At 40.7% G+C, this 22,541-nt stretch overlaps 1 protein-coding gene across 1 annotated transcript in view; it reads right to left on the bottom strand.

Moving 5' to 3' along the window:
- gpm6ab (glycoprotein M6Ab) overlaps nucleotides 1-22,541 on the bottom strand; it is a 136,293-nt gene that overhangs the window by 21,218 nt on the left and 92,534 nt on the right. Inside the window, exons 4-5 of the mRNA XM_048594034.1 lie at nucleotides 5,658-5,811; nucleotides 4,440-4,516 (exon numbers count right to left, since the gene is read on the bottom strand). Of these exons, the coding sequence (XP_048449991.1) occupies nucleotides 4,440-4,516; nucleotides 5,658-5,811 (231 nt within the window). The remainder of the gene's footprint in view (nucleotides 1-4,439; nucleotides 4,517-5,657; nucleotides 5,812-22,541) is intronic.

The following is a 22,541-nucleotide window of genomic DNA, read 5'->3' as shown; positions in this document are numbered from 1 at the left end:
CCATTTCTTAACCATATAACCAAAAGCTTGGTCAAACAGTTAGGTCTTAAAGAGTTTACTTAAAGGACATAACTTGTGGAGTGTCCTGGAAGGGAGCAAAAACTACCCAGAAACACTCCTCTGACATTTGCGTACTTCTAGCCATTTGGCCATTGTACCTGCATTGCCTCACCATATCAGCTTTGTTGCCAGTGCCATTCTCCTGCCTATTCCTCATAATTCTACATATGGCTTCTTTTCAAATAGTCATCTAATATTCTCTTGAATGCTTCAGGTAGAACTTGACCCTACCACACTTCTAGGCAGTGCATTTCAGAACTAGGCTTTTTTACAAATTACTTTAAATCTGTGTCCTATTGTTCTTGATTCTTTTATGAGTGGGAACACTTTCTCTCTGTCTGGACCCCTCATGATTTTTGAAGCTTCTTTCAAATCTCCTCACCAAGAAAAACATTCAAAATTTTCTAATCTATCTTCATAACTGAAGTTTCTCACTCGGGGAACCATTCTTGTATAATTCTTCTGTACTGTTTCCAATATGTCCACATCCATCCAGAAGTGTGGTATCCAAAACTGTACACAGTACTTCAGCTGAGATCTAATTTGTGTTTTATATAAGTTCAGAAAACCTTTATATTATGGTCTTTACATTATGCCTCAATTAATGTCACCAAGGATACAGTGTGCATTATTAATTGCTCTGTGTCATCTTTAATGAATTATGCACATTTATTGTTAGGTCTCTCTGCTGATGCATACTCTTTAGAGTAATATCTTTTATTTTGTACTGTCTATGTTATTTCTACCTATATATATATCATCTCACACCTCTCCATATTGACTGTCATCTATCCGACCTACCTGCCATCTCCACCAACTGGTCAATGTCCTTTTGAAGTTCTACACTGTCCCCCTCAATGTTAACAATGTTCTCAAGTTTTGTATCATCCACAAATTTTGAAGTTGTTTGCTGTACACCAAGGTCTAGATCATTGCTATGTATCAGGAAAAACACAAGATTTTAATATTGACCTCTGGGAAATTCCACTGCAAACCATTACTCTGTTTGTTATCACTCTCACAGCCAATTTTGTATACATGTTGCTGCTGGCCCTCTTATAGATTAAGCACAAACTTTGCTCATCCATTTGTTATGTTGCACTGTGTCATAATACCTTCTGGAAATCCATGCATGAAACCCCAACAGAATTGTGGTCATCAAACCTTTCTCTTAGCTCTAGCAAGTTGGTTAAACATGATTTTCCTTCAGGAAATTCCTGCTGGTTCTCTCTAATTAATTTCCATTTGTCCATATGACTATTACTTCCATCCTAATGTTTTGTTTGCAGAAGTTTCTCCACCATCGAAGTTGAACTTACTAATCAATAATTGTCTTGCCAATTCCTGTGAAAAAAAAGTGTAAATTTTTCCACTCCTCAGGCTTTGACACCATTCCTGAGTCTAAAGAAGTCTGAAAAATCATAACTAATGTCTCTTCAATCTCCACACTCACTTTCTTCCTTATCCTAGGATGTATCTCATCTGGTTCAGGTGCCTTGTCAACCTCTCACACTATCCAATACTACTTCCTTATTAAGTTTGAACATTTCTAGTGACAGAGCTTCTTTCATAAAGCCAGATGCAATATAATCATTTAATACCTCAGCTGTGCCTATTGTCTCCATGTTTCAATTTCCTTTTTGGTCGCTAATTGGCCTTACTCCTCCTTTACCATCCATTTCCTAACTATGTGCATCTCAAATCATTTTGGATTCCCTTTTATGTTAACTGCTAGTTTCTTTTCACAATTCCTCTTTGCTTCTGATATTTGCTCTTTTACCTCCCTTAAGAATCTTTTGCATTCCTCACAGTTTGCATTTTTTTTGTTTGCCAGTCATTGGCATATTTTTATTCCTTTTCTTAATTTCTATTTCCTTTTACATTCAAGGAGTTTTAGATTTGTTTTCCCTACTGTTACCTCTGGAAGAAATTGACCTTGATTGTGCCCGAACCATCTCTTCTTTGAACTTTTGGGTCCTGTCTACCAATCCAACTCTGTTTGTGCCCCATGGAAGTTGATTCTCCCCAAGTTAATTATTCTTATTCTGGATTGTTCATTGTTGTTTTCCGCTGTCTTCTGAAAGCTTATGATATATTTGTCAGTTTTCCCAAAACATTCTCCCACTGACATTTGTTCTACTTATCCACCCCGTTGCCAAAAATCAGGTTAAGCAGTGCCTCTTTTCATCTAGAGTTGGTCACATGATCTGTGGAAAATTCTCCTGAATACAATCTCAGAACACTTGCCCCTTTCTGTTCTTTACACCACCACCTACCGTATGCAGCCGAAATTTGGAATATTAAAGTCCTCCATTCTGATTAATCTCTAATGTTTGAGCCTGTTTAAGTAGTTCCTTGCAGATTTGTTCCTCTACCTCCCTCCCACTGGCTGGTCACCTATAGAGTACAACAGGCAATGCAATTGTACCTGTTTGTTCCTGGGCTCTATCCAAGTCAATTCTCTACTTGACCCTCTGAAACATTCTCTTTTTTTCTAGCAGTGAAATTCTCTCCTTAGAGAATATTGCCACCTCTTTAATTTTCTTTCTTTTCTGCATACCTTGTGACCAAGAATATTTAACACCAAACTCCTGCTCCTCCTTGAATCAAGTCACTGTTATATCCAACAGATCATAATTCCATTTAGCAATCTGTACCTGTAACTTTCCCAGTTTTATTTATTATATTCTGTAAATTCACATTGATGCATTGTGAATCTGATTTATAATGCTTAATTTCTCCCTTATTCCAATGCCACCTGTTAACTTACCATTTTCTATTCTAGTTTCTCACAGTGTCAGAAGTGGCTTAAATTACCAATTCCAAAAGAAATGTTTGCAGCTTTCACTTAAGGTAAAAAAAAATGTGCTGCTGAAGTGAATTGAATAGCAGGCTATCTGGTGTTGCTTAGAGAAAAGATAAGTTATTGGTTTGTACAATTGCGATAGACTCCATTGTTTGGATGTCCCAAGGTTTGGTTTTACTGATCAGCACATTGTGAATGCTTTGATTCAGTTTCACAACATAGACAACCACTGATCTCAGCAGAGATCACTGTTCACAATTTAACTTATTGTTTTAAAAATCACTTGAATGGTTATCTGCCTTTTATCTGATGCGTAAGACAGATTTGTCATTGTTTTTACAATAGATCAAACAGTTCATGGGATTTATACTGCTTTGAATGGACTTTACGATTGAGATTTTGGTGTCATCGTGAAGCACATTTGAATGCGAGCTCTATCAGATTATGAGACATTCTTTCATCTGCATACGCGTGTCTCCTGATGTCTGCTGTTGTTGTGTCTGAGGTCAGAGGTCACACGACCCCAGGTTATAGTCTAACAGGTTTTATTTGAAATCTGAAGCACTCCAGAAGCTTGTGATTTCAAATAAAACTGTTGGACCAAAACCTGGTGTCATGTGACTTCTGACCTTGTCCATCCCAGTCCAACACCGACACCTCCACATCATATACTGTGTCTTAGGTTAGTGGCTAAAGAGAATATATGGAGGGAGTATGGGGAATATATAATGACTTGGGTGTGACATGAGGAATGTGAGGGACAATGGAGGGGGAATGGGAATTCAGTGGACATGTGAATGGGACATGAGGAGCATGGAGGGGAATGGAAGGGACATTGGGACATGGAGGGGTCAGGTACTATGAGGGATGAGGGCAAGATGGCGTACCAGCTTTTAACGCAACTGCACTGAGATCTCAGAGAGCTGAGGTGGGCCTGTTATGCAGTCCAATTTGGCTCTTGCATGTCTTTGTTGCTGCTCTCAAACTACCGCCACAAGAGTCAGTTCTAACTGTGTCCTGTCCCGTCCTTCCCAGAACTAAAATATGATATACTGCAGACATTTTAAAGGAGGAGTCTACCAAATCAAGACATTTCTGCCTTAGCCTTTGCAGCACTTTGGCAAAAATCCCAGTTTAGCCCGGAGTCATCTGTTAAAATCGAACTTAGAGCAACCTGGACAGATAAGTAACCCAGAGTAAAATGCCTTGCATTTTGTTTAGGCCATGCTAGTAATGTAAAAATCCCAGCCCCACATGACAGAGTCGAGAGGTAAATATTGCTACCTCATGGCCAGAACGCACAACTACTTTATGCAACTAGTGACTAACTTCAGTGGAAAACAAAAGTGTGATAAAGAAGCAGGACAGAAAATGAGGTTTCTGGAGGCTTGCAAAATGAAGGTCCAATGAAGGTTTTTGAATTTTCTCTGTAACCATATGGGCAAGATCCCTGAATATACATCAATGATCGCACCATTTATTTATATGGAATCTTCAGCAGAATTCAATGTCACGAGGACCTTATGAATTTTGTGTAAAGTAGCCCAAGCTATGAACTCAGAAATGGACTTACATCGTTGGATTGGCAGAGTTTGTTGAAGTTCTCATTCAAAGTGCAGACCATCTTCGGCTCATGAATAGGCACAATACCTGAAACAGAAAGCTCTGTTAACCAAGCATCATTAAGAATCCACAGCCTTACTACTGTAATTCAGCAAGTTCTGATCGGTTACCCTGATTCCGATTGCTCTGGTAAGTCTTCCAGCTATCAATTATTGAGCAGCATCCACAGGGAATTTGCAAACAATCAGCTGACTGCCTCAAGATTTGGGACATTATGGGAGAGAGAGAAAAATGAATAAAGAAAGACTTGCTTTCCGACACAGTCTTTCACAAACTTTCTCTAAAGCATTTTACAGCCAACCTCAAGTGTAATGACTGTTGTAGCACAGGAAAGAGGGTAATCAGTTTATGGACAGAGAGCTCCCACCAACAGAAATTCATAATAACGAGATAACCTGTTTCTCTGGTGTCAGTTAAGGGTCAAATATTATCCAGACATCCAGGAATAATTCCTCTGCTCTTTCTCAACAACGCTTTTTTTTGCAGTGTCTTTTACATCAGCTCATTTGAATGTCTCATCCTTAGGATGGCAGCAATAATTTAGTACTACAGCAGAGTGGCAACCTTAAAGTTTTATGCCCAAGACAAGAATTGGGACTTGAACCCGCAGTCAGAGTTCAGAAGAGGGTTACTGAATAAGCCACAGTTGACCAAGGAAATGAAGAAAGAGTTACAGTTATATTGTACTGATTATTGGCCTCCAGGCATCCCAATGAGCTTTACTTTTGTCATGTAGTTACTGCTGTGTGATGTGGAAAATGCAGCAATTGCTTATCCCAAACAAAAAGTGAGATAATGACTGGAAGATCTGTATTATTAATGTTGATTGCTTGATATATATGGACCAGGACAGGGCAGAGAACTCCCTTGTTCTTCTTTGAAATATTATCACATGATATTTTACAGCCACCTGAGAAGGCAAGTAGGACCACAGCTCAATGAGTTATCTGAAAGTTGCACTTCAACCCTGGGAAGTGTCAGACTGATTTTTTTACGTTCACGGCTCTGGGTTTGAGATCTGCTGACACAGAGACTAGAGACCAGTGGAGCCTGAGGAATTGATCACTGAAAGTGGGGTGAAGGGAAAAAAAAAAATGACCAATCACACCGAAGAATAAAATATGCTTCCATGTTCTTATTCTATCACTCAGCACAGGCAGTGACATACCAAACTGACGAATATCAAAGCAGAGGTCAATGGACTCCATGACGGTGATGTTCTGACAGAGTGTCCAGATGTTGAAGTACATGAAGACAGGCAGTGAGGTGAAGGCTGTCACTCCCAGCCATGCCAGCATGAAGATGTAAGTCAGCATGATAAACTGAAACAGAAAATAGTCGCTTTTAGAACTACTGAGCAGCTGGCTTTGCAGAGATCCAGCAATGGAGGGTGAAATACGTCGATCTCGCGATTTCCATTGTCTAGTGATTCCTATGTTCCAAACACCTCCACTGGATCTAACAAGTTCTCAGAAGATGAATGCTTCTACCTACTCTGCAGGAACCGACTGCTCTCATGTTGTTCTGCTTTCTTCAGTTTGGTGCAAGTGTGGCATGGAGCTGGAGCGGGATGCACTCAGGATCATTCCAGATACTGAGCGCATCATAGATAAGAGTTTTAGTGAGGTGGTCACACCCCATGTGCTGGCAGAGAGTAGCTGGGTGGCCTCCAGGAAAGGCAAAGGGAGTAGGAAGAGAGTGCAGGAATCCCCTGTGGCTATTCCCATCGAAAACAAGTATGCCGTTTTGGATACTGTTGGGAGGGATGACAGTTCAGGGGAAAGCAGCAGTAGCCATGTTGTTGGCACTACAACTGGCTCTGGGGCACAGTAGGAAAGGGTAAAAGTAAACAGGATCTTAGTGATAGGAGACCCAATAGTTAGGAGGACAGACAGGAGTTTCTGTGGCCACAGAGGGGAATCCAGGATGGTGTGGTGCTTCCCAGGTGCCAGGGCCCAGGATGTCTCAGAGTGGCTACAAATCGTTCTCAAGGGAGATGGTGAGCAGCCAGAAGTCATCGTGTACGTTGGCACAAATGAATTGGATAGAAATAGAGATGAGGTCCTGTGGAGTGATTATAAAGAGCTAGGAAATGAATTAAAAACCATGATCTCGACAATGGTAATTGTGGATTACTTCCACTGCTACATGCTAGTGGGAGTAAGAACAGGAGGATATGGCAGATGAATGTGTGGCTAAAGAATAGGTGCGGGGGAAGGAATTCAGATTCCTGGAACATTGGGATCTTTCCTGGGGCAGAGGTGATGTGTTCAAGATGGACAGGTTGCACCTGAACTGGAAGGGGGACCAATATCCTGGTGGGCAGATTGGCTAGTGCTACAAGTGAAGGTTTAAACTAGATTGGCAGGGGGTGGGATCCTCAACTGCAGGGAGGCAAGTGCGAGGCTGGAAGGAGAGACAGGAATCGGAAATAGCAAGTTGAAGAGACAGGTCAGGTTGGAACAGGACAGAGAGCGAGGAATGCCTGTTGGATTAAATTGCATCTATTTCAATGCAAGAGGGCTGACAGGTAAGGCCAATGAACTCAGGGTGTGGATATGTACGTGGGACTGGGATATTATAGCTATTACAGAAACATGGCTAAGAGAGGAACAGGACTGGAAGCTTAATGTGCGAAGGTACAGGTGCTTTAGGTGGGACACAGGTGGAGGAAAGAGGGGAGGGGAAGTTGCTTTTTTAATTAAGGGGAGTATCAGAGCAGCAGTCAGAGATGAAATAACTGAGGGGTCATCCAGTGAGGCTTTATAGGTAAAGCTAAGTAATAAGAAAGCGATGGTGACATTATTGGGCTTATACTACAGGCTCCCAATTAGTTAACGGGAATTAGAGGAACAAATATGCAGGGGGATTAAGGAGACTTGCAGGAGAAATAGGATTGTCATAGTGGGGAATTTTAATTTTCCTAATATAGACTGGGACTACAATTGTGTTAAGGGCTTAGATTGGGTGGAATTTGTTAAATGTGTTCAGGAAAATTTCCTCAAGCAGTAAGAAGTCCTACTCAGGAAGGGGAAAAATGTGACCTACACTTGGGAAATAGGGCAGGACAGGTGACTGAGGTGACATAGGGGAGCAATTTGGGACCAGTGACCATTGTTCTATTAATTTTAAAATAGTTAAGGAGAGGGACAAAACCATCCACAGCTTCAAGTTCTTAATTGGGGAAAAGTGAATTTTGATGGAATTAGACAGGAGCTTGCAGGGTTGATTGGAGTAGTTTTTATGTTGGCAAAGGGACCTCTGGCAAGTGGGAGGCCTTTAAAAGCATGACAGCTAGAGTTCAAGGTCTATATGTTCTTGTGAGGGTGAAGGGCAAGGTTGGCAGGAGTAGGGAACCCTGGATGATAAGAGATATTGAGGCTTTGGCCAGAAAAAAGAAGGAGGCATGACTCAGGAGCAGGGAGCTGAGATCAAGGGAATCCCTGGATGTATATAGGGGATACAGGAGTTTACTGAAGAAGGAAATCAGGAGGGCGAAAAGGGGGCACGAGATAGCTTGGGCTGAGAAGATTACGGTGAATCCAAAGAGATTCTTTAAGTATGTTAAAGAAAGAAGAATAACTAGAGACAGAATAGGACCCCTCAAGGACCAAAGTGGACATGTATGTGTGGAACTGCAGAAGATGGGTGAGGTCCTCAATGAATATTTCTCTTCTGTGTTTACCATGGAGAAAGACATGCAAATTTGGGAACTTGGGGAAGTTAGTGGCAATATCTTAGGGACAGTCCATATCACGGTAGAGGAGGTGTTGGGAGTTTTAGAATATATGAAGGTAGATAAGTCAACCTGGTCCTGATCAGATACATGCAAGAACTCTGCGAGAGGCTAGAGAAGAAATTGCGGGGGCCCTGGCTGATATATTTGCATCATCGTTAGCCATGGGTTAGCCATAAGACTATAGGGTAGAAAATGTTGTGCCCTTATTCAAGAAGGGCTACAAAGAAAAACCTGGGAATTATAGACAAGTAAGCCTAACATCTGTGGTTGGTAAGTTACTGGAGAAGATTCTGAGGAATAAGACATACATGCATTTGGAAAGACAGGGTTTGATTAGGAGTAGTCAACATGGCCTTGTGTGTGGGAGATCATGCCTCACAAATTTGTTAGAGTTCTTGGATGAGGTGACCAGGAATGTTGATGAGGGTAGGGCATTAGATGTAGCCTATATGGATTTCAGTAAGGCTTTTGATAAGGTTCCATATAGTAGGCTGCTCTGGAAGATTAGATCACATGGACTCCAGGGACACCTGGCAAATTGGATATGCGATTGGCTTGATGGCAGGAAGCAAAGAGTAATAGTGGAAGGATGCTTGTCTGACTGGAAGCCTTTGACTAGTGGTGTGCCTCAGGGGTCAGCGCTGGGCCCATTGCTGTTTGTTATCTATGATTAATAAGTTTGTGGATGACACTAAAATTGTCATTGGCAGTATTGTGGACAGTGAAGAGGATTATCAGAAATTGCAGCAGGATTTTGATCAGCTGGGGAAGTGGCCAAGAAATGGCAAATGGAGTTTAATATAGATAAGTGTGAGGTGTTGCATTTTGGGAAATCGAATCAAGGTCAGAGTTTCATGGTTAACGGTAGGGTCTTAAGGAGTGTAGTGGAACAGAGGGACTTTGGAGTTCAGGTCCATGGTTCTCTGAAAGTGAAGTCACAGGAAGACAGGGCAGTGAAGAAGACTATTGGCACATTGGCCTTACCAGTCAGGGCATTGAGTATTGAAGTTGGGAAGTTATGTTGCAGTTGTACAGGACATTGGTAAGGCCACACTTGGAGTATTGTGTTCAGCTTTGGTCACCTTACTACAGGAAGGATGGTATTAAGCTGGAAGGAGTGTGAAGAAATTTACAAGGATGTTGCGAGGACTCAAGGGATTGAGTTACAGGGAGAGGTTGGACAAGCTAGGACTTTTTTCTTTAGAGCATAGAAGACTGAGGGGGGTCTTACAGAAGAGTATAAGATCATGAGAGACATGGATAGGGTGAATGCATTCAGTCTTTTTCCCAGGGTTGGGGAATCGTGGACTAGAGGGTGTCAGTTTAAAGTAAGGAGGGAAAGAATACACGGGAACGTGAGGGGCAACTTTTTTACACAGAGAATGGTACGCATATGGAATGAGCTGCCGGTGGAAGTGGTTGAGGCGAGTACATTAACAACATTTAAAAGGCATTTGGACGAATACATGGATGAGAAAGGTTTAGAAGGATATGGGCCAAGTGCAGAGAAATGGGGTTAGCATGGATGGACATTTTGGTCAGCATGGACCAGTTAGGAGCAAAGGGCCTGTCTCCATGCTATAGGACTCTATGACTGTATGGCACAGAAATTTGCACTTATTCATAAATGTTCAAAGGATTAATATCCTGAATTACAAATTCAAATTACATGTTTTAATGACTGGCCCCCAGTCACTTTTCTTCTGGAATTGTCCTTTCATTTGTAAATGAAAAGGCACATCAACAACCAGTCAGTTGGATTAGAAAGTAGAATTATGAACACGCTCCATGAGATAATTTACTCCTTGCATCTGTGAAATTCTACTCGCAATGACTTGTACAGTTACCAAATGTGAGGCCACAAAACTGAAGAAGGTTAAATGTTAATTGGCGATGTATTTCCCCATTTACAGAAGGGGGTCCATGGTGTTTGTGCTGCACTTTAAATGGCACTGTCTACATATATCTGATTTGCCAAACCTATCTTGCTCATCATTCTTTAACATTCTTCTTTCTCTAACAGTTATCCAATTGCCTTGTAAATTAATTGAGCAACTTGATTTTATTTTGTCAACATAATTAAACCAGTCAGCTGTTTAATATCAATCAATGAATAAAAAACTATTTATCTCAGTCTTGAATGACCCAGACCTCTGTGGTAAAGAATTCCACAGATTCACAACCTACTGAAAGAAGAATCTCCACTTTGACTGTATTAAATATTAATATTAAATGTGTGATCTTTTATTCTGAGATTATGTCCTCTGGTCCTAGATTCTTCTACAAGGGGAAACAACCTTTCCGCATCTACCCTGTCAAACTCACTAAGGATCTTGTATGTTTCATTATCTCTTATTCTTCTAAATTCCAATGAGTACAGGCCCAATTTATTCAACCTGTCCTCCTACAATAGTCCCTCTATCGGGTGTTTGGAATTTGAAGGTGGAAGCAGAAATCTTCATCCCTTTTAAAAGTTAGCACGATCTGCAGCTGAAGCGCTGTAACCTGGGGGGTTACGCACCAAGTACAGGAGGTTGAGATTAGAATTGGGTGCTTTGTTTATTTGCTTTTTTACTGACCATCACAGACACAATGGGCTAAATGGCCTCTTTTCATGCATAAATTGTCTGTGGTTCCACAGTCACTCAAATTTTGAAGCACAAGTCAGGAAACTTAAGCGGTAAACATTTCACAATTTAATTCACATAGATCATTTTTTTTTGTTATATTAACAGTTATATATTCCATCCCTCTTAATGACGCATTGCAATTTCAGTCTCCAGCTCAATAGCCCTGTGTGGAAGTTTCTCAAGATGCAGGAGCTTATTGCAAATGTCTTAGATCATACTGATGTCCATGAGCTCCCAGTTACTGCAGTCTACAATACATCACCAGTTATGAAAAGATTTTTTTTCCGAGCTCTTAAAATGCATAACCACCCAATTTTATCCAATAAAATTTATTATATTCCGACCGCAACATTCTTTCCGTTTTATTGTTTATTTTTAACTCAAACATCTTATGCAGAATTTCACTGCACAGAAATGCGCTTTATTGGCTCAGCTAATGTTTATGCTCAATACAGACTTTTACCCACCCCTCTTCAGCTTATCCTATCAGCACGTTCTTCCATTCCTTTATCCCTTATGTACATGCTTAACTTCTTAAAGGCACCTATGCAATTTTATTCAACTGCTCCATGTGCTAGCCACTCTCTGGAGCAAAATAAAAGTTTCTCCAGAACTTTAATGAGTTTGATTCCAATTTTCATAATCTACAAGGTTTATCCAATAATACTCCTAATCTCTAAAAGGAATATTTGGGCAGGTATTAAAATCTCTGGAGCATTACTGTAAATCATTCTGCCAGGTTGCTTCTCAGAACATAATTACTGTTCAAATTCCATCCTTAAGGACTCATATTTTTAGAATCCCTGTTAAATAGAAGTATTTCTTTCATGCTTACACCGTCAAGCCCCTTCATAATTTTAAACATGTCTACTCATATACCCATCAGGTTCTCGTTTTCACAGCAAAGAGTTCAAGGTTCTTTAGTCTCTCCTGATAATTACAACATATCAGCTCCTTGACATTGCATTTCACAGGCTGTACATAAATCATCTGTTGAAAGGTTCACAGTAAACATCAGTTGAAGAAGTCAGAGATACAGAATCATCATAAAAATCCAGTTCATGCCTGCTCTTAACGAATGAAGCAGAAGCAGATTTCTCACCTTTAACCAATTCCCATCCCCTTTCATTTGAAATGTAAATAGTTATGTATCAAATGGTTATTTTTTGACCACTGCCGATAAGGATAATCTGGCAGAGCAAATTGTCCAATCATTCCAAGGTCAACTGTGAGGAATTGAAAACTGCTTTGTCCTACTCCACCAGATTACCATCTATAAAAACTCAACTGAATGAAGCAAAAATACCTGCCACCGTAACGTTGGTTCTGCAAAAACGGATATTGAAACAATGGAGAAAGTGCAAAAAAGACTTAGAAGAATATGACCTTCATTGTGAGAATGCAAATACCTGGAATTCTGCTTTTTGACACAATATAACCACTTTGATTCCATTCCCTTAATTCCATCGCCTAACCTCAAATTTTATATTTACAACTGGCCTAATATCAAAAATACTTTTGGGGGGAAGAAAGTTCCTGATTTCCACGAATATGTGCGTGTGAAGAAGTTGTTCATATTACTGCTGGTGAATGATCCAGCCTTTATTTTGGGGTTATTCTCCCCTTGTCCTGAACACTGAACAGAAGAAATGTCCTTTCTATTACTTTTAGCCACCTTCAACATTCTAATTGGTTTGCCCTTTTACAGATTGTAGAGATATCATTGCACACCCCTTGAGCAGGGAACACTATTTCTATTTTCCTGTTCTTACTTGGTGAGTGTAATAGGTAAAACACAATCGCCACCTGCCTTTCTAAGATTTGAATTCCGTATTACATGAGCATGTCCCTCTGCATATGGAATAAGCTTTAAATAGGAAGAGTTATACTGTAGCCAAGTGCTGGGAAGAGGCCATCATTCTTACATGACAAGTTCTTAGTATTAACTGTGCCTTTGAACAGGTATTGAATGGTTGAGGGAGGGACAAATAACTAAACAGCCATCAGTGCCTGTTGCTGCTGACATCCAAGCAGCGACCTGCATATGATACATTGGGCATTGAGCTGAAAGCAAGTCACAGTCCCATTCAGAATGCTGTGCACTGCACCATAGTATGGAAAAGAGAGAGTTCTTTTTCAAAATTAATTTCCCAAAGAAGAGCAGTGGGAAATCTTATAGCATTGAAAATGTCCAAACCTGTAAGGCATAGATATGCTTCCTTAGGTTTGACATAATATTCTACATTTTACAGGGTAATGAATAAAATCCAATTGCAGAAATCCAACTTTCACTGGACCATGGCCTAGAGGGATAAAAGATAGGGAAATATGGTTTGTGAAAGACTAGCTTCATTTGATGAATAATGAAAAATAGAGAGATTCATTTTTATTAACATCATTTCATTTTTATTAACACCAATCTCCCGAAAGAGTACATTTGCCTTCTTAGCCAATCCCTCAGCATTAACGATGATTTGCTTTCACTCCTATTCAATGGGCTCTGTGACAGTTTGTAAGTCCAACATTTGATCAGTAGATACAGTAAACTGTGGGCTAGATGGCGCTTGAAGGATTGAGCAGGTGAAATGTTTTGAGGTCTGTGTTACTCCCTACAAAGCCTTAACTTTGCCTCTACAGGCTCAAGATAAAGTCTTTTAACTACCTTCCCAAAGACAGCTGCTTCATTTTGCTCAGTCGCAGTGCAGGACCTGCCATGATATAGTGAAGACGTTTGATCTCTCCAGGGTTGCCTTGAGAACATCCCCAAAATGTTTCTGCAGCCTTCTTGGACATCTCCTGCTGCAGTCACGTTTTGAGCAAAATAACTGGTTTGGGAGTCTGCTGCCTGGCCTCTAGGCAACATGTTCACCCAGCAGAGCTTGTTTTGAGTGATAAGCAACTCAATGCAGGACATATTAACTTAAAAGATGACATGCTTGTTCTGAAATTTTTCTGTAGTTGTTCTTATTGTACAGCTGCAGTGCATATGTCATCAGTAAATTGAACATAGAACATAGAACATTACAGCGCAGTACAGGCCCTTCGGCCCTCAATGTTGCGCCGACCTGTGAAACCAATCTGAAGCCCATCTAACCTACACTATTCCATTATCATCTATATGTTTATCCAATGACGATTTAAATGCCCTTAAAGTTGGCGAGTCTACTACTGTTGCAGGCAGGGCATTCCAATCCCTTACTACTCTCTGAGTAAAGAACCTACCTCTGACATCTGTCCTATATCTATCACCCCTCAATTTAAAGCTATGTCCCCTCGTGCTAGCCATCACCATCCGAGGTAAAAGGCTCTCACTGTCCATCCTATCTAATCTCTGATCATCTTGTATGTCTCTATTAAGTCACCTCTTAACCTTCTTCTCTCTAACGAAAACAGCCTCAAGTCCCTCAGCCTTTCCTCATAAGACCTTCCCTCCATACCAGGCAACATCCAGGTAAATCTCCTCTGCACCCTTTCCAATGCTTCCACATCCTTCCTATAATGCGGTGACCAGAACTGTACGCAATACTCCAAGTGTGGCCGCACCAGAGTTTTGTACAGCTGCAACATGACCTCATGGCTCCGAAACTCAATCCCTCTACCAATAAAACCTAACACACCGTACGCCGTCTTAACAACGCTATCAACCTGGGTGGCAACATTCAGGAATCTATGCACATGGACACGGAGATCTCTCTGCTCATCTACATTACCAAGAATCTTACCATTAGTCCGGTACTCTGTATTCCTGTTACTCCTTCCAAAGTGAATCACCTCACACTTTTCCACATTAAACTCCATTTGCCACCTCTCAGCCCAGCTCTGCAGCTTATCTATGTCCCTCTGTAACCTGCAACATCCTTCCGCACTATCCACAACTCCACCGACTTTAGTATCATCCACAAATTTACTAACCCATCCTTCTACGCCCTCATCCAGGTCATTTATAAAAATGACAAACAGCAGTGGCCCCAAAACAGATCCTTGCAGTGTACCACTAGTAACTGAACTCCAGGATGAACATTTCCCATCAACCACCACCCTCTGTCTTCTTACAGTTAGCCAATTTCTGATCCAAACTGCTAAATCACCCTCAATCCCATGCCTCTGTATTTTCTGCAATAGCCTACCATGGGGAACCTTATCAAACGCTTTACTGAAATCCATATACACCACATCAACCGCTTTACCCTCATCCACCTGTTTGGTCACCTTCTCAAAGAACTCAATAAGCTTTGTGAGGCACGACCTACCCTTCACAAAACCATGTTGACTATCCCTAATCAAATTATTCCTTTCTAGATGATTATAAATCCTATCTCTTATAATCCTTTCCAACACTTTACTCACAACCGAAGTAAGGCTCACTGGTCTATAATTACCAGGGTTGTCTCTACTCCCCTTCTTGAACAAGGGGACAACATTTGCTATTCTCCAGTCTTCTGGCACTATTCCTGTAGACAATGACGACATAAAGATCAAAGCCAAAGGCTCTACAATCTCCTCCTTAGTTTCCCAGATAATCGTAGGATAAATCCTATCCGGCCTAGGGGACTTATCTATTTTCACACTTTCCAGAATTGCTAACACCTCCTCCTTATGAACCTCAATCCCATCTAGTCTAATAGCCTGTATCTCAGTATTCTCCTCGACAACATTGTCATTGATGTGAATGATAGCTGCCTGGGAAGAGACTTAAATAATTGGGTTGGCTTTCGAGCCAGTCAAGGTAAACATTGATGTTCTCCTCCTGAAATATATAAATTACTGGTTGTGGGATACTGAAATGAATGTGGTACAACATTTTTTTATTTGTCAATTATTTTCTTTACAAGGAAAAAGAATTTGTTCTAATCTTGCAATATTTTGAACTACCCAGGAGTCTGGAGATCTTTTAGTTCCTTTCCACTTTTTCATGGCAACTTTTCAGCCAATCGGAGATAACTTGCAAACCAATCAGCATCATGCTCTCCTGAAATTTGGCATTCTTGTGTTTATCCTGAAGAGTGCAAAATGTAAAATGCAAGATGTAAGTGTCAAAGAAGCTGCATCAAAAGCAAAAGTGAAGACACCAAGAAATAAAGAAGGCTCAATCAATGCAGTGTTGACTTTGAGAGCTGTGAGAGAGAGCCAGGTCCTGTAAGAAACAGCTCAGAATAGTTAGAACTATATCTGCAACTTTTCAAAAGGTATCCAGTAAGGTACTGCATGTAACGCTACTTAATAATGTTAAGAGCCAACATCTTGGGGTAGTACATTGGCAAGGACAGAGGACTGGCTAATAATAGAAAACAGAGAATTAGAATAATGGGGACATTTTCAGAATGGCAACCCGTAACTAGCAGAATACTTTAAGGATGAGTGTTGGGGCCACATTATTGACAATATATATCAATGAGTTCTATGACAGAAGTAAATTTACTATCGCTAAATTAGTGGATGACATGAAAATAGGTGGGAAGGCAATTGGTGAGGATGACACAATGAGACTACAGAAAAATACAGACATGTTAACTGAGTGGGCAAAACAGGTCAGATGGAATATAATGTGGGGAAATGTGAGGTTATGTGCTTTGACAGGAAGAACAGAGGAGCTGAATATTATTTAAGTGGGGATAGACTGCTGAATGCTGTAGCACAGGAGGATTTGGGGGCCTTGGTGCATGAATCACAAAAAAAAGCATACAACTTCACCTGGTATTAAATAAATGTCGGCTTTATTTCAATTGGAATGAAATATATAAGTACTGAAGTCTTGCTAATTAGAATGCACCTAGAATACACAGTTTTGGTTACCTTGTCTACTGGCATTGGAGACAGTTCAGAGAAGATTTACTAAGTTGATCTAAATATGGAGGAACTTTTTATGAGGAGAGGTTGAGTAGACTGGGCTCTGAGTTCTGAAGCACAGTCACTGGAACTGAAATGTTGACTCTGCTTTCTCTCCACAGTTGTTTCCTGACCTGCTGAGTTTTCCCAGCATTTTCTGTTTTTATTTGAGTAGATTGGACTTACAATCAGTGAAGTATAAAAGAATGAGAGGTGACCTTATTGAAATATACAAGATTTTTAGAGGGTTTGACAGGTGGATGCTGAAAGATTGTTTCCTTTGTGGGAGAGCCTTGGACAAGAATGTACAGTCTCAGAGTAAAGGGTCTCTAATTGAATACACATATGAGGAGGAATTTCTTCTCTCAGCAGATAGTGAATCTATAGAATTCTTTACCACAGAGGGCTATCAAGGCTGGTTCAAGGCTGAGATAGACAGATTTCTAATCATTAAGGGCTTTTGGGAAAAGACAAGAAGGTGGAGTTTAGGAATACCATATCAGCTCTGATCTCAATGGATGGTGGAGCAGACTCAATAGGCTGAATACCCTATATTTGATCCTACATCTTATGGTCTTGTTATCTAATCTCTCCTCATAGGAAAACCTTGTCAATCCAGAAACTAATCTGGCGAATTTTCATTACACTCTATCTGTAAAGTGTATATCCTTCTTCATGTAAGGAGATCAAAAATGTACACAATACTCTAGTACTCTATATAATTGTAGCAATCTGTACTTGTCACCGGATTCTCTAGCAATAAAGGCCAACATAAAGTTTGCCTTCCTAATTCCTTGCTGCAGCTGCACAGTTAGTTTTCTATGACTCATCAAGAAGGTGTCTTTGGGAGATGATGGAGGCTAGTAACAAAGTCATGGAATGGTTTGAGAACCAGCATGAAAATGAGAAAAGTGTAAAACTTGCTCTTTTGCTGCAGCAATTCAGAAATTTAAATTGCCAATGCCAAAAATTTGCAAATCAATGACCAACTGAGTAATGTTTTAGTTTGGGCAAACCATCGTCACCACGAACTAGGAGCAGGAGTAGGCAATTCCGCCCCTTGAGCCTGCTTCACCATTTAATACAATCATGGCTGTTTTCATCTCAGTCTTAACTCCATTTCCTACACATTTTCCTTCAATCCATTACAAAACAAAAACCAGTCTACCTCCTCCTTCAATCTAACCAATGACTTGGCATCCTCCACACTCTGGGGTTAGTGAATTCCACAGATTCACAACCATTTGAGAGAAGTGACTTCTGTCGCTCTCAAAATGTGTTGCACTTCCGTCCTGTTGGTGAGTCATAAGAGTTATACAGCATGGAAACAGGCCCTTCAGCCCAACTTGTCCATGCCCACCTAAACTGAACCAGTCCCATTTGCCTGTGTTTGGCCCATATCCCTCTAAACCTTACCTACCCATGTACCTGTCCAAATGTCTTTTAAGTGTTGCAATTATACTCAACTCTACCACTTCCTCTGGTAGCTCGTTCCATTAATGCAACATCATCTTATGGTGATAAAGTTGCCCCTCATGTCCCTTTTAAATCTTTCTCCTCTCACCTTAAACCTATGCCCTCTAATTTTGGACTCCTCTACCCTGGGGAAAAGACTTTGGCTATTCATCTTATCTATGCCCCTCATGATTTTATAAACCTCTACAAGGTTTAACCTCAACCTCCCAAACTCCAGTGAATAAAGACCCAGCATATCCAGCCTCTCCTTATAATTCATACCTTCCCATCTCAGTAACATCCTTGTAAATTTTCTGTGCACCGTTTCCAGTTTAATAACATCCTTCCTATAGCAGGGAGACCAGGATTGTATACAATACTCCAAATGTGGCCTTACCAATGTCTTGTACAGCCGTAACACGGCGTCTGAACTCCTGTAGCCTATGCTTTGATCGATGAAAGCAAACCTGGCAGAAATTCAATATGTATCGGGTATCAAACTAGCAAGAGGCTACTCTGAAATGTCAACTGTCACCAAATCAGGTTGCGTGGTTACACATTCTGAATATTTTTTGCTTTCTTTGTCTTATTTTCAGCCTTACGCCTGCATTTAAATTCAGCACAATGCTTTTGCTGAAGGACCTCTTAATCAGTTTCCTGCTGTTAATTTCAATCTATAATATATATTGATGAATTAGGAATTGCACGAAAGAAAACACTGCTGCTTAAATGTTGTACACCCAGAGAATAGCTGATAGATTCTGCAACTATCAAACAAGCACAAGTGGAATATTGTGAGGTATACAGTGAAAGAGGGTGTGAATAACAGAATGACAGAGCATAGAAGGATGCTATTTGAATTATTGTGCCTTTGCTAAGATTGAATAACGGCAATGATTTTATCTTTGGCAAGTGATGACACTGTGTACTACTGGCAATGCCAGTGGACACTGTCACATATCAAATGACTGTTACTTTAGATTTTCATCATATCCTTATGACTGCGTGATCAATGCCTGTTCACATCTAATGCCTGGCAGCAACATTCTTTAGAAGCTGCCCGATTGGAACAAGTAGTCTTTTGGGATTCTGTTTTTGTTTTTGTTTTGTGAAATTTGTTGCAAGGCAGGACAGCTTGAGTCCCTTTTCACAAAAAACAGAGCTGTGCTGAAATAAGTAGAATGAGGAATGACAGACACAGTTCCAGCTTAATCTTGATTTTAATGGCAGCTTCCTGCTATGCTATATCGATAGTAACAGAGGCAGATAGGCAAGTAAAACAAAAGAAAGAACAGTAAATTCTGGAGATCTGAAACAAACAAAAACAGAAATTGCTGAAGAAACTCAGCAGGTTTGGCAGCAACCGTTGAGAGTCGGTCCCGATGAAGAGTCATTGGACTTGAAAAGTTAACTCTGTTTTCTCACCATAGATGAGTTTCTTTTGCAATTTCTGATAGATGAGGAAGTTAAATGTTTGCTTTGCTGATTCCTCACTACTTATCTAAGATATTTGTCGTTAATTGTGCAGGGGTTTGGAAGAGTTTCTGCCTTGATCAGGAATATCGCACGGTTGTCCCCTTTCCCTTTGCAGGTGGTGACACTTCAATGCTCCTGCAGTACTTGGTACGAACGTAAATTCTGAGGTGTATGGTGAAAGGCTAGGCAAGAGGCTGGTGGAAGGGTCGGATATGTGGCAGATAAACTTGAAAACACAGTGTGAAGTGATACATTTTGGCAGGAAGAAGGAAGAATATGATGGATTTAATTCTAAATGGGAGCAGTGGGACCTGGGTTTGGGTTTTTAGACCTGGCAGCGCTGGTTGAGATTGTTGTTCATAGAACTAATGTGGGGCTGAGCTTTATAAACAGTCGTGTGGAGTACTGATGTAAGGAAGTTACGGACAAAATTATAATACACTGATTCAACCTCCACCAGAATATTGATAAAATTTTGCACGCAACACTTTAGGATGGATATGAGAGCTTTGGAGAGGAGGCAGAAAAGATTCAGGAGAATATTTCCATTGATGAGGGATTCAGTCAGATGGAGAGGAACATAGGAACAGAAGTCGTCTATTCAGCCCCTTGAGCCTGTTCCAAAATTCAATGAGATCAAAACAAGGGGGAGCAGATTTAGGACTGAGTTGAGGAGGAACTTCTTCACCCAAAGGGTTGTGAATCCGTGGAATTCCCTGCCCAGTGAAGCAGTTGAGGCGGCATCATTGAACGTTTTTAAGGCAAGGATAGATAGATTTTTGAACAGTAAAGGAATTAAGGGTTATGGTGAGCAGGCGGGTAAGTGGAGCTGAGTCCACAAAAAGATTAGCCATGATCTTATTAAATAGTGGAGCAGACTCAACAGGTCAGATGGCCTACCCTGGCTCCTATTTCTGAGGATGTTCTGAGGGAGGGTCACTCGACCTGAGATTTGAGCAGCACAGTGGCACAGTGGTTAGTACCGCTGCCTCACAGCACCAGGGGCCTGGGTCGCTTCCACCCTCAGGCAACGGTCTGTGTGAAGTTTGCACCTTCTCCCCATGTCTGCGTGGGTTTCCTCTGGGTGCTCCGGTTTCATCCCACAGTCCAGAGATGTGCAGGCTAGGTGGATTGGCCATGCTAAATTGCCCATAGTGTTTACGGATGTGTAGATTAGGTGGGTTATAGGGGGATGAGTCTGGGTGGGATGCTCTGTGGGTCGGTATGGACTTGTTGGTGGGGGACAAGTATTGGCGATAGAAGCAAGGCTAACACATTTATTAAAATTCTTTGAGAAGGTAACAAACAGTACAGATAAAGGGGAAACAGTGGATGTAATATATTTGGATTTTCAGAACATGCTTGATAAGGTGCCACATGTTATGGTTACTTAATAAGATAAGAGTACATAGTGCTGAAGGTAGTATATTCACATGGATAAAAGATTGGTTCACTAAAAGAAGACAGAGAGCTGCATTAAGGGGGCAACGTGAAACTAATGGAGTGCCACCCTTAATTATTTACAATATATATTAATTACAGTTTATAGTTGCCAGGTTTGCAGATAACACAAAAGTAGGTGGGAAGGCAAGTAATGAGGAAGAAACAAAGAGTCTGCAGAGGGATATGGATAGGTTAAGTGATTGGCAAAGAATTCTAGCCACCACCTTACGCATTCACTTCCCAACCATCTTCCAAGTTACATTCAACAACTCACCAAGGTTTCATCAATAGAGTTCCAAAGCTATGAAATATTAACTACAGTTTACTGTAGCTAGGTTTGCAGATAACACAAAAGTAGGTGGGAAGGCAAGTAATGAGGACAACATAAAGAGGCTGCAAAGGGATATGGACAAATTAAGTGATTAGCAAAGACTTGAAAAATGGAATTTAATGTGGGAAAACGTGATGTTATGCACTTTGCTTGGAAGAATAAAAGAGCTGAATATTCTTTAAAAGCAGAAAGACTGCAGAAAGTTACAGTACAGAAGGTTTGGGTCCTTATGCATGAATCACAAAAAAGCTAGCATTCAAGTTCACCAGGAAACTGGGAAGGAATGAAATGTAAGCCTTTATTTCAAAGGGAATGGAGTATAAAAATAGGAAGGTCTAGCTAAAACTATATAAGGTTTTCATTAGCCCACACAGCCAGAATGCTGTAAACAATTCAGGGCCCCTTATCTAAGGAAGTATATACTGACTTTGAAGGTAGTCCAGAGAAAGTTCAAGAGATTGAACCTATGTGTGGAGTTACTGTTTTATGAAGAGAGTTTGAGTACGTTGCGCCTTGTATCATCGGCATTTAGACGAATAAGAGATCAGCTCTTTGAAATGTAGAAGTTTCTTACGGGACTTCATAGGACAAATGCAGAGAGGTTGTTTCCCTTTATGAGAGAATCTAGGACCAGAGGACCTGTCTCAGAATAGGGGGGCTCATATTTAAGACAGAGATGAGGAGAAATTTCTTGACTTGAAGGATAGCAAATTTGTGTAATTCTTTACCACAGAGGTTTATTGAGGCTGGGTTATTAAGAATATTCATAGCTGAGATAGACAGCTTTTTAAAATGTTATGGGAAAAAGGCAGGAGCGTGGAGTTGAGAGTTTTCAGTTCAGCCACCATCTCATTAAATAGCAGAACACACTCAATGGGCTGAATGGCCTACTTCTGTCCCCACATCTTATTCTCTTGGGAGGTGAGTTACTCCCCACAGAATTCCCAACCTCTAATCTTGTTGCCCCTGTATTTGTGTGGCTGGTCCAGTCAGGAGTCTAGTCAAATCTTGCCCTATGATGTTGATGGTAGGAGACTTGAAGATGGTAATATATTGGTAATGTTAAGAGCAGGTAATTAAACTCTCTTTTGTTGGAAATATTCAGTGACTGACACTTGTGTGGCATAAATATTACCTGCCATTTATCAGTCT

Source organism: Rhincodon typus, chromosome 3 (assembly GCF_021869965.1).
Source record: "Rhincodon typus isolate 14 chromosome 3, sRhiTyp1.1, whole genome shotgun sequence".
NCBI lineage: Eukaryota > Metazoa > Chordata > Chondrichthyes > Orectolobiformes > Rhincodontidae > Rhincodon > Rhincodon typus.
Note: the sequence above shows the minus strand (reverse complement) of the source record. Positions and strands in the feature narration are given on the sequence as shown.